This window comes from Echiichthys vipera (genome assembly GCF_963691815.1).
Source record: "Echiichthys vipera genome assembly, chromosome: 12".
NCBI lineage: Eukaryota > Metazoa > Chordata > Actinopteri > Perciformes > Trachinidae > Echiichthys > Echiichthys vipera.
Window position 1 is genome coordinate 24,901,428 of NC_139837.1, and position 12,500 is coordinate 24,913,927.

The 12,500-nt window shown below is 43.0% G+C and overlaps 1 protein-coding gene across 1 annotated transcript in view; it reads left to right on the forward strand.

Moving 5' to 3' along the window:
• The window catches only part of akap6 (A kinase (PRKA) anchor protein 6), a gene marked incomplete at its 5' end in the record, with an annotated part of 211,246 nt that overhangs the window by 45,760 nt on the left and 152,986 nt on the right, over window positions 1-12,500 (forward strand). Inside the window, 2 exons of the mRNA XM_083924631.1 lie at window positions 11,070-11,166; window positions 12,309-12,500. The exon at window positions 12,309-12,500 is cut by the window's right edge and continues 11 nt beyond it. Coding sequence (XP_083780757.1) covers window positions 11,070-11,166; window positions 12,309-12,500 — 289 coding nt within the window. The remainder of the gene's footprint in view (window positions 1-11,069; window positions 11,167-12,308) is intronic.

Below are 12,500 nucleotides of genomic sequence, written 5' to 3' on the forward strand. Positions count from 1 at the left end.
CAATGTATGGAAAAAGAATCCCTCTCAATCATCACTTTTGAATGACTAGAAGTGTGTGTCTGTATCTGCAGGGATGCTGGAGTTCCTCTTTTCTTTTCTTGCAGTTTCTATGCAGTGTTCACCATTTTTCTGGTGGACACTAGTTATTACCCGCTACTACAGGCGTGAATACCGTAGACTGTATAAAAAAGGGACGTAGCATCTCCGTCAAGGTGTGTTTTCTTAACTTGATCCAATCGTACTCGCCTACGGGAGTCGTCATCTTTTCAGACTTTTACCCCGCCTCATTTCCTCTTACCAAAAAAGGGCATGTATGTGACGTTGGGGGGAGGGAGATACGTCCATCTGGCTGAAGTATATACCTGAGGAGAAGTGTTTAGTAGTTTAGTATTATTATTCATAAACTTTGACCTCCAAGAAAATAAAAAATAGCCTGGTACAAAAAAATCACCCCCCTCAGTGTTGTCATAGAGATATGACCTAAACATACAGACTAGAATGTTTCTTTTGTACCAGGCTTTAAACAGGTTTAATTATGCTGTGAAAACAGCCTGTTTAACATGGGGGTAAATGAGAAACTGCTCTATTATGAAACCTTCCCCCAGTGGACACCCGGGGAACTGCAGTGTTGGCACTTCCTGATTGGATCAACCAGGAAGTCGCTGCGGTTGGGGCTCGGTAAATACTCAGTGACAGCCCCATCGCAGTGCTTCAACCAACAGTTACAGAGTGTGGTGACACTTTTTACCCTGAGAAAATGAATGAATAAATATAAAGCAAAAACTGACCAATCCAACATGTTCCAGCAGGAATGTGATCCAAAATGACAACATTCAAGGATTTTACAGACACTGCTACACGTAGCTAGCTACATGCTAACATCAGGGAAGGCTGCATCTTGTTTGCTGATGTTGTTAATTTCTCCACATTTTCAGATCTGATTCCTGCGGGAAAATGTTTAATTGTCTCTGATTTTTAGTTTAAAAGCCTTAATTGATGATTTTTGATGGTAGACAGTTCTGCTATAACTTTTACTCCATAGTCATTCTACTGCTAACTAAGTTACATGTAGCTACATGCTAACATCAGGGAAAGCTGCATCTTGGTTGATGTTGTTTCATTATGTCGTTTTTGGTTTAGAAGCCTATATTGGTGATTCCTCTTTGTAAAAAATAAAAGGGAAAGCGGTGGCACTATACTTGGTTATAGTGAGTCTAAAACAGTCTGTTGCATGTTGTTCAAGCCCAAGTATTGAGGCCTTCGCAGTATGCCTAGCGGGTTCTAACTAGCAACTAACGTGTCAGCCTTTCGAAAATCGGGGCGACCAGGTGCTAGCTCAGAAGCACCCATCCAAGAGGAAGCTATGAAAATGGTGGACACTGTGGAAAAACGGAAATGTAGCGAGGTGAAACGCTAAGCCTTCAAAGTCTATTCCAAATCGAGGCCGAACGCAGGGCCAGTTTTCACCTCCTGGGGAGGAGGGGGTCAACTTCGAATGCTTTGTGTCGACAAGCCGCGACCGACAAATCCTACTCATTCTGCCTTTTAATGATGTGTGATGCGTTGTGGTTTTACTTGCAAGTATTAAAAGAAAAGTCAGACATAGTAATAACAGAACATTTGCAGGTGAGGCAGCAGCAAATTCTCCCACTGGAGAAGATAAAACCAGAACCAAAACATTTACTGAAACGTTTCACTGATTAGATAAGTGCATTTGTTGGGGACTATTTTCAGTGGTGGATTAATCCACATTTGGTGCTCTTGTGAGTATTTGTGGCAGCAGGACAGTGTGTGTGTGAGATTAAGTCAAAAATAAACTACAGTGTGTGTGTGTGTTCATAATGAAGGAAGAAGAGAGCTCATGGGATTTATTGATGAAAATGTAAATAAAGAATAGCTCTAGAAGAAGTAGTTTATTTAGGGGCTCTTTTGTTTTCTTCTTCTTTCTTTCTTTTTATTTCCCTCACACATACTCACACTCTTGCTTTCTCTTCATTGCTTTCTCTTGCACACACAAACACATAAACACACACACACACACACACACACACACACACACACACACACACACACACACACACACACACACACACACACACACACATACACACACACACACACACACACACACACACACACACACACACACACACACACACACACACACACACACACACACACACACACACACACACACACACACACACACACACACACACACACACAGCTCCAGGGCAGCAGTGGGTGGAGTGGAGCAGCTTTCCCAATTGAATATCTGGTCCAGCTGGCTTGTGTGTCTGTGTGTGTGTGTGTGTGTGTGTGTGTGTGTGTGTGTGTGTGTGTGTGTGTGTGTGTCTTTATGTGTGTTTGTGTGTGTGTGTGTGTGTTGCGCGTGGAGCGAATAAGCACAGGTCTTTCCGGAACCCCGGGGAGATCAGTGAGGCGAGAGGATGCTAACACACACACACACACACACACACACACACAGGCTGCTCTTTGTAAGGCGCTGAGAGATGGCGGCCAATGAAAGGCCTATTGATTGGGTCTGATGGGCGATCCAGGCCTTTGAATCCCATTACCAGCAGTAACACACTATAGGTGGCAACTTGACGGGGGGAGAGAAAGAGAGAGGGGGGGTTTGGATAAAGAGGTGTGGAAGGGAGGGATAAAGGTCTAAGGGTTCGTCCACATGATCGAAAACAACCTTTTTTTTCTCCATCGTTCTTAAAAAGTTTTCCGTCCACACGAACTCGACTCAAGAAATCTCTGCGTCCACACGAAACCAGTGAAACCGACTGAAAACTACTGAAAACGCTGTAGTTCACATGCCAGGCCTGGATGTGGAGCTGTAACTGCCACAGAAATACACCAACGACGGAGAAGAAGAGACGGGGAGACGCTGTGGAGAATACAAACACCGGAGAGTTTCTCTCCAAATCTGGAGACGGGAAGAAGTATATGGTCGGCCTAATTCATTCCCATGCATGTGGCTCAGAGTACAGTTCAGTCTATGGGTCTGTGTCTCTCTCCACGCCTGTTGTTGTTGTGTGACTTTGTGGGGGTTAGTGGTGACGATGACGGCATCGTTAACAAAGTCTGTGTTTTCGCTGTCCAGACACCACAAACCACGTTCTCAAATTTTCCGACTCTTGGAAAATACAAAAAAAGACCATTTTCAGGCTCCGATAACACTGGCTGTGTGTGGATGGTCGGCCAAAACGATACTAAAGTTGTGCGGTTACAGGAAAACACATCTCTGTGTGGACAGGCCCTAATGGCGCACTCACACTGTACTTCCGCACCGCGACCCGGGCTTTAAGGTACTTGTCCCCCCTCCCTCTCCCCCTGCGCCCCAGCCCCGTTTGTACTCACATTGCCAGGGCCTCGGCCAATGCTTCTTGCTGTCCATACGACATCACGCCGTAACACGTCACACGCATTGATCGCGTGTGTGTGGCTCTGTTTACAAATCTTTCCACAGACGTCGGAGTTTTTGTGCGTCTTGTCGACTGTTTTTGAATATTTTCATCCGACCAAATCTGCAGTAAACACTCCACCTCCGCATCACACCAACGTGAACCTTTTACCGCCATTGTTGTTGTTGTTAAATGTCCGCGCATGGTCCGTCCTTCTATTTTCTATGTCCGAACAGGCGCACATACTGCTACCGCCATAGGGCTCGTGCTCGTGCTCGTACACGTGCGCACGCTCGGCTAAAGCGTGCGCACGTGTACGCACGTGTGCAAACGGCTCTGCTAAAGCCCACCTCTTTCAAGCGGGCTGTGGGCTGCTTAAAGGTACTAGGCTTTAGCTGAAAAAACGGTTTTGGCCCGGTACAGAACGACAGTGTGAGTGCGCCCTAAGACTACCTCCACACTTAATCTTGAAGATGTAGATTATGTGTGAAAACAACAGGAAACAGCTGAATCTCTTCCTTCTTCTTCTTCTTCCTCTTCTTCTTCTTGGTGCAGAGGTCGGCTTGTTTCACTCTCTCCGGGAGTTTGATGAAGGGTCGACGTCAGTTTTGTCTCCAGTTGGGGACGTCTTAGTCTTGTTTAGATTCAATTCAGTTCAATTCAGTTGTATTTATACTGCCACATCATAACAAAAGTTATCTCAAGACACCACACTCTTATTCATGATTTACAGAGACCCAACAGTTCCTCCATGAGGAAAGAGCAAGTCACAATATCTATAATAATAATAATACTAATAATAATAATAATAGTAATAATACTATTTTACACAGTATTTATCCAGCAATCTTGTGCAGACAGTGGCAACGAAAACCTTCCTTTCCACTGCATGTGTTCTCCTAGCTGGCAAGCTAACGTTAGCTACCGGTTTTGTGCATAGATAGCTTAGATGAACACCCCCCCCCCCCCCCCCTTTTTCATGCCTCTGATTGCCTATTCAGTTTAGGCTCCATTTAAAAATGATTTAATTGCTTTTAAATCCCAGAATGGTCTAGCCCCACCTAACCTATCTGAGCTTCTACAGCCTTATACACCCACCCGCTCTCTCAGGTCAGATGATCAGCTGCTCCTGAGTGTGCCTAAACCAAGCTGAAGCTCAGAGGGGACCGTGTCGGCTCCCACATTATGGAACAACCTGCCTCTGCACGTTAGACAGGCTTCTTCACTCTCTGTTTTTAAATCACTTCTTATAACCCATCTCTTCTCCGTAACCTTTGATACCCAGTAAGATGTCGACTATATTTAATTTTTTTTTATCTTGACAGCTTTTATTGCATCGCTAGTCTTTTTACTTATGTGTTTTGTCTTTTAATTTATTGTTGTATTTTGTCTTGTAACTTATGTAATTTTTTTATTCATGACGTCGTATTTATTCTTCTGTACAGCACTTTAGTCAACATTTGTTGTTTTGAAAGTGCTGAACAAATAAAGTTGGATTGGATTTGATTGGATAGATAGATAGATATACACGTAGATGCTGCGTTGGCCACTGCTGCTTCATTGTAGCCATACGTCAACGTGTCCGCCGTCTTGGACAGGAGAGCTCTCTTACTGAATGCATGTCTACAGAGGCAGGAGGATGATCCACTAACTGGTCTTTAAGTCTGACGTAACCCCTTTCAAAATACTATTTCCGAGCCAAGACGCTCCATTGCTCAAAACAAACAACAACGGCTGAACATGTGAACCCTTCACTTCCAATCATGTCTTACCTCAGTGCGACATCTTTTCATCGACAGGAAACAGGTCAAATGACAATCCCTTCGTTTTTTTTCTTTTACTCAGATCTGTTCAAACAACGGGGAACGCAGTACTGCCGCTCTGTAGAAATGCCAGGCTTGGACCTCGACTTAAAACCAGATTAAAGCTCCTTACATGTTGAGCGTGGAGCATTTAGTGTGTGTCCAAAATGGGCAGGGAGGTGTTGGAGAAGATGGATATTTAGTTTGCAAAGTGTGGCGTCTAAAAGTGAGTGCGAAGGGTCCAACACTGTGAATATGATCCAACATGTTGGAGAGAATCATCCAGGCCTTTCTGCTCAAGTCTGTGTGAAAAAAGTGAACATGGTTTAGGTTGAATCCACGTTGTTAACAGCATCTCTCTTTAATAATTGTGAATAACATGACATTTCTTCTGAAAATAATCTGCAAAGTAAAAGAACTGTTTTTGTCACCGGAGTCTGGTGGGTTTGAATCGAGTGATATTTACTGCCGTGGACGGGGTTAGCGGCAAACTAAGTTCACTGTACTTATGTCACTGCTGTCCATTTGAAAGACACAGAAAAAATGAGGGAGTCGGTTTTTAAGTCGTGGAAAGAGGGGAGGAAGAAAACGACATGGAGTAATGTGAAGGAAGAAAAAGGGATCGAAATAGAGAAGAATGAGTAAGGGAGGATCAAAAGCAGAGACAGGAAGGATAGAAAAGGACAGAATGAGTTAAAGTCGACTGAGGGACCAGAGGAAGAGAGGGATGAAATACGAGAAGGGAGGAGAAGAGAAGGGAGACAAACTAAAGACAGAATTGCATTTTATTGCTTAATATAAAAGGTGTGGGAAGGAAAAGAGAGAGGGAGAGAGAGAGAGAGAGAGAGAGAGAGAGAGAGAGAGAGAGAGAGAGAGAGAGAGAGAGAGAGAGAGAGAGAGAGAGAGAGAGAGAGAAAGAAAGAGGGTGGGGAAACACACATACACACACATACACACACACACACACACACACACACACACACACACACACACGCATACACCTCGAGGGATACAACCGTATAGTTTCTCTCGGCTCATCTGAATGGAGACAATTTGATCATCATTATTACAAAGACTCTTTGATCAGATCATGTCTCATCAACCGGAGTGTGTGTGCGTGTGTGTGTGTGTGTGTGTGTGTGTGTGTGTGTGTGTGTGTGTTTGCGTGCGTGCGTGTGCGCCTCTGATCAGTGTAGCTTGACACACAATCTCAATGTCAAACCTCAATGTCATCTCCGTATCGGCGCTGCACACCTCTTAGCGCCTCGCTAATATGCTAATGCTAAAAGCTAAATGATATCGGGTAGGCTTCTGAGGCCGTCCTACCCTGCGCTCCGGGCTAATATGCTAATGCTAACAGGTAATCTGATCACTCAGGCTTTGAAGCAGCCCTCTGTGTGCGTATGTTAATCAGAGCAGGGAGTTGGAACGTTTCAGGCCATCGGCCACAGCTGCTGAGAAATCCCAAAATCCACCTGCTACTTCGACCATTTAACAGTGTGAGTTTGAAACTGTAAAGATGCTCCAACATCAACACTTATGATGGTTAGTTCCCTGCAGATTAGACTCATAAACACCTTTCCTACTGTATATATATATGATTATTTGACATTACTTGTTTTTAACTTTAGAATAAAAGTTCTACATATTCAACCTTTAAGCATCGCCTTTTGTCGTCTAAACTTTACCGTCACCTTTTGTTGTCTAAACTTATTTAAACATCCGGAAGAATCTGTTTTTGTGGTGATGTCAGCAGTTCTGGTTTCTCTTGGGGGGGTCCACGTCCACGACCCGTTTGAGAGAGGTGGCACTTGCACGAGCGTGCGCACGTGTACGAGCACGAGCACGAGGCCTACGGCGGCTCTGACGTCATTTTATGTGCGCCTGTTCGGGCATAGAAAAAAAAAAAAGACGGACCATGCGCAGACATTTAACAACAACAACAATGGGGGCGAAAGGTTCACGTTGGTGTGATGCGGAGGTGGAGTGTTTACTGCAGATTTGATCGGATGAAAATATTAAAAAACAGTCGGACAAGACGCACAAAAACTCAGAGGTCTTTGGAAAGATTTGTAAACAAAGCGACGCATCGCTATGACGTCAATCAATGCGTGTGACGTGTTACGACGTGATGACGTATGGACAGCAAGAAGCATTCGCTGAGGCCCAGGCAGTGTGAGTACAAACGGGCCTGGCCCGCAGGGGGAGAGGGAGGGGGGACAAGTACCCTAAAGCTTGGCACGCGGTATGGGTGGACAGTGTGAGTGCGCCCTAAAAAACTATACACTTAAAGCATGACAGTTGTCTCATCTAAAGGGTCTTTCAGGGTAGGAAATGTCATGTGTTTTTTAGGTGTTTGTTTATAGTCTGTAACATTCCTCTGTTCAATAATTGGTGCATAAACACACACACACTGTCCTTTTCCTTCTCTCTTTCCCTTCTCGTCTGTCACATGCTGACTGTCTCTATTTCTCTCTCTCTCTCTCTCAGACACATAAATACATACACACAGCTTCTTATTACCGCCTGCTGTCTGACGTGCATAAAAGCAGAGCTGCTCTGCATGCCTTATCATGGTGTGATTGATGGCTGGCTGTTCTACTCTTATCGATTCTATGCTCTCCATATATTAAATAGAGGAAACAGAGCCGAAATCGCTTGTGGAATAAGGCGCTGAAATACGATCGCTCTCCGATAGCCCTGGCTAATCTGCACAACCCTAATTCATTCCTCACATCAGTCGGCCCCTATCCCAGAGACGCAGACAGTCACGCTGTGTTTTCTGTACTGCTGATAAATGTACTTTATGTTTATTAGCTGTGAGGTATTTCACCAGCTTATCTCGGAATTATGTGGGGCAGAGTGGCCACCGAGTCTGTAAAATTACTCAATCAGCCGTGAGATTTGAAGTAATTTATGACGTTTGCGAGGCGGTAATGATTTTGCAGTATGCAGACAGTCGTGTTTTATTTGGATAATAATGATACATGAATGTGTTTTTGGGGCGTCGTGAAGAGATATAGGCTGATAGTTTTGTTTTTTCAAAGTGATATTTTATTGTTTATCTGTGAAATGTAATGTGTAAGGGACAGCGTCACTGCTATCTGCTCCCATCCGTTAAAGCTGCTTTAAGTAGACATGAGGTTTTCATTTGAGAGGAAGAATCAGTCCACTGAATGATAGAGCAAGGCACTAAACCTGACAGGGTTGAGGGTTCAACTTCCTGCTGGGCTCGGGTTTGGCAATCTTTTATTTCCTTATGATTTTAAATGAAAATAATTGGTTTTAAGGATTTTTTAATTCCTTCTCATCTCAGCGTCCTGTTGTGTCGCATACTTGATTCATTTTAAATTCATTTGGTGTTATTTCTTAATGGTTGTTAAGTTAATAGGGCATGGAAACAATTATGCTTCATTATCATGAGCTAAAGCGTGTACCACTTTTTATTCGCTAAAGGAGGAAGCCGGTTCTGCAGTCTACAGTCTCTTCTTGTTATTTGTGAAAGGACTAACATTTGCACTTCCTGTGTCCTTTCTTATGGTGCAATATAATTAGATTTCCTTGTGTTTTTCCCTGAAAAATAACAGTTTATTACAGTTCTTCATCCAATGAAATGACTTCAGTTTGACCAAAACAGGCCACATCTGTACTTCACCATATCAAAAAACGTTTAGCCAGAACAGTATAGGTAGCTTTTTTGTTAATTCAATAGTCCAAAACTAAAAAGGGGACTTAAATAGGATCAAATTTGTTAAAAAAAAACACTTCACAATGTTGAATCTACCTCAGAAAAATGCAGCAATTAAGCAATAACTCACAAGGTATATTGGGATTATATCACAGCTATAGTAGTATATGGTGACCAATCGGATTGTTTGATTTGAGCCATCAGTTTTATATGAATAAAGAAACGTTTCTGATACTATCAGCATGCAGCCGAGGTTAGACCATTACAATTGTGCTCATAGTGTCTTTAAGTACTGTTCAAACTGATTTAGTTACTTTTAAGAAGGTATTATATTGGTTTACTTTTACCCTTTAATGTTATAATAATATTGAGCTAACGTTCCAACAGAGACGTCTTCTTCAGGGCTTTTGACATCTGATAATAAATGTGCTTCTTAGACATCTTGGACTCAGTTATCTACAGTATTTTTACAGTTTACAAATTAGATTCATTTAAAGAACAAATAATCCATTGATGAATCGCTCTCCTGATAAAGATCTATTTTTGCAGAGCCTGTGTGTGTGTGTGTGTGTGGTTAAAACGCCTTGTCCCATCCGTCTCCAGTGTGTGTGTATCCTGCTCCATAAATATTGGTGGTGTGGAGGTCTGACCTTGTCATGTGTTGACTGATGCCATCGGCCGTCGATCCCTCACTGCGGACGGAGGAGCGTCTCAGGCTCAGAGTCGAACCGGGGCCGAGAACACGAGAGATGGTTTTAATTGATCCCGCAACGACCACATTCATCATATTGTCCCTCAATTCTGTCCAATCTGTGTTGTGAAGTTTCTCCTTTTTGTCAGATAACAATACAAATCCACAATTGTGCCTCATTTGCTTCTTTTCTGCCAAAGTGTACATCAGGTTATTTTATTTTGAAAAAATTAAATGAATACAGGTGAGATTTCCCTGAGAAATACATTTCATACATTCATTTGTCTGTACATCACTGTGACACACATCACTGTCTGGGTGTTTGATAATATGCCAGGCAAACTCACAGCTGTTGCAGAAAATAAGGAAAAAAACAAACGTGTAATTCTCATTACACCATTATTACAGTCACTCAGTGCTCCAGTGCTATTTGCATGTATTTAAATTAGAAATAAGCATGCATATGGTGCAAAATCAGACCATTTTCTCTGCAAACGAACCACCCTGCAACAAAAAAGTGTCATTCATAAAGATCAGTGCTAACAGCCACGATCAGCGCCTTCAGAGAGTTGGTGGTAATGAAGTATATGTACATGTATATGGTGTCTCTTTGCCTGAAGTCTTGAGGAATACCTCTGTAGCTTGTCATTGTTCAATCTACAAAAGTAACATTAATACTTTGCTACATGAATAATTGCGATCAGACGCAAATGAAAGGTCAACTTCCACTGAGCTGCAAAGCATCTCCCATGGCAGCGCAGCAGGATGTCAGAAGTGCTTAAGACTTGAGGACTGAGCACCTTGAGGCTCACACACACACACACACACACACACACACACACACACACACACACACACACACACACACACACACACACACACACACACACACACACACACACACACACACACACACACACACACACAGATCAGAATAATGTAATGTTGTATATAACACCGCCTCAGGCTCCACTGTGTATCCATCCATCCATCAGTTTATAATCCATTCATACGTCCCTCCTGTTTACATTAGTTCTGCCTTTTCTCCTTTTTTTAACCTTCCTCCTCTCTTCATTGTAGAGAGAACTGTTCTCACAGCCAGTCCCCAAGTTCAACCTTTCTGTTTTGAGTCCTGTCCCTTCTTAAACTTCATCAACTATAATCCATCATCTCTAGCAGTAATAACAACGCTGTGCTCACCCTTGACAGCTGAGATGTGTTGTTCGTTACAAGAAACACAGACTGTTCATTTGGATTATATAAACCACTTTAACTGAAGTACGGTATGGGAAGTCAACGTTGGAGCAGGATGTGATGTATGTTAAGTGGACACACTGTTTTCTTTTCCAAATAAATTAGTCCAAACTGATTTCAAGCCTGATCGTCTCACTTGTTTCCTCACAGATGAGACCTTTTTGACGAGCCGGAGAAAAACACATCTTGATTCTGATGTTGATCTTTGTGTGTTTCAGAGTTTCAAGCTAAACGTGGACAGCCACGGTGCTCTGAAGGAGAGTATAATGGAGGAAGGCAGAGCCCTGCTCACTGTCATCACCACCCACCAATCAGGTATATTCTCTCTCCCGCACACACACACACACACACACACACACACACACACACACACACACACATACACACATACACACACACAAACACACACACACACACACACACACACACACACACACACACACACACACACACACACACACACACACACACACACACACACACATACACACATGTATGTTCATATTCATTCAAGCCTCCTACACACTCACACACAGGTGGCCATAACTGCGCCCCAACTCTGTTCCATTCATTATTAATATTTGGATTAACAGAGTGACCTTCAGAGAGGAGAACTCATATGAATGTAGCCGACAGATAAAGACAAAGAGTGAGATGGAGAGGCAGAAAGAAAGAAAGAAAGGAAGAAGAGCCAGCGGCCACGAAAGTGGCAGACAGGGAAAGAAGCATTCAATCTTATTTTATATTTCCAGAATCTTTTTCAGCCAAAAAAATAGAGAGGGAGAGTAGAGAAAGAGAGTTCAAAGTGTGTTTTAATAACACTTGAAGTCAGTGGAACATAAACATACGTTGGTTATATTTCAGCTTTTTTTAGAAGCACTATTCCAGTCACGACTATGATATCATTATTAAAGTATAACTTCTGTCTTTGAATCTGTGATTTCTTGCATAGTAATCAGATGAAATACATACTTTACCAAAACCAGGCCCCCAGGAAGTGTGCCGGGCTTTAAAACCTATTTCACATAGTGGCCAAACGAGTCACTGCCTAGGTCATTTTAAAGTCTTGGAGAGCCGCACGATTCAATAATTTAATCCTCATTCAAGTTAGTGCAGCGCTGAACAGGATGTAGTTGGAAAAACGTAAATTTAATGTACACAGGCTCAGGTAGTGCCTATACATTAACACATGCTCAAATTAAATTAACCAGTATTTGAACATATATAATCTTTTTTTTTTGTGTAACACATGCAGACGTGTTGGGAGAACAAAGCTGATGAACTTCAACACCACTTTGTAATCGTTTCTCTTTCTGGCACAATTTACTTTTTTTTTGGTGACATGAAGATGAGCTCGTCGGAAATGAGTTTGACAGTTGGACTGATGTAAATGTTTCTCTCATTTTTCTGTCTCTCTCTCTCCTCTCTGTTTCTGTCTCTCTGGTTTATCCCTCCAGGTCTGAAGGATATCCTCCATATGGTATCCAGCCAATGGGATCAGCTCCAGCGGCAGATCCGGCGCCAACATTGCTGGATGCTCCGCGCCCTCCGCTGCATCCAGGCCCGCCTCCTTTACACCGGCCAATCTCCTTCTCTCTTCGCAGCCTCAGGGGACCCGTCAGCCAATCATCAGGCTCCGTGCCCATCGG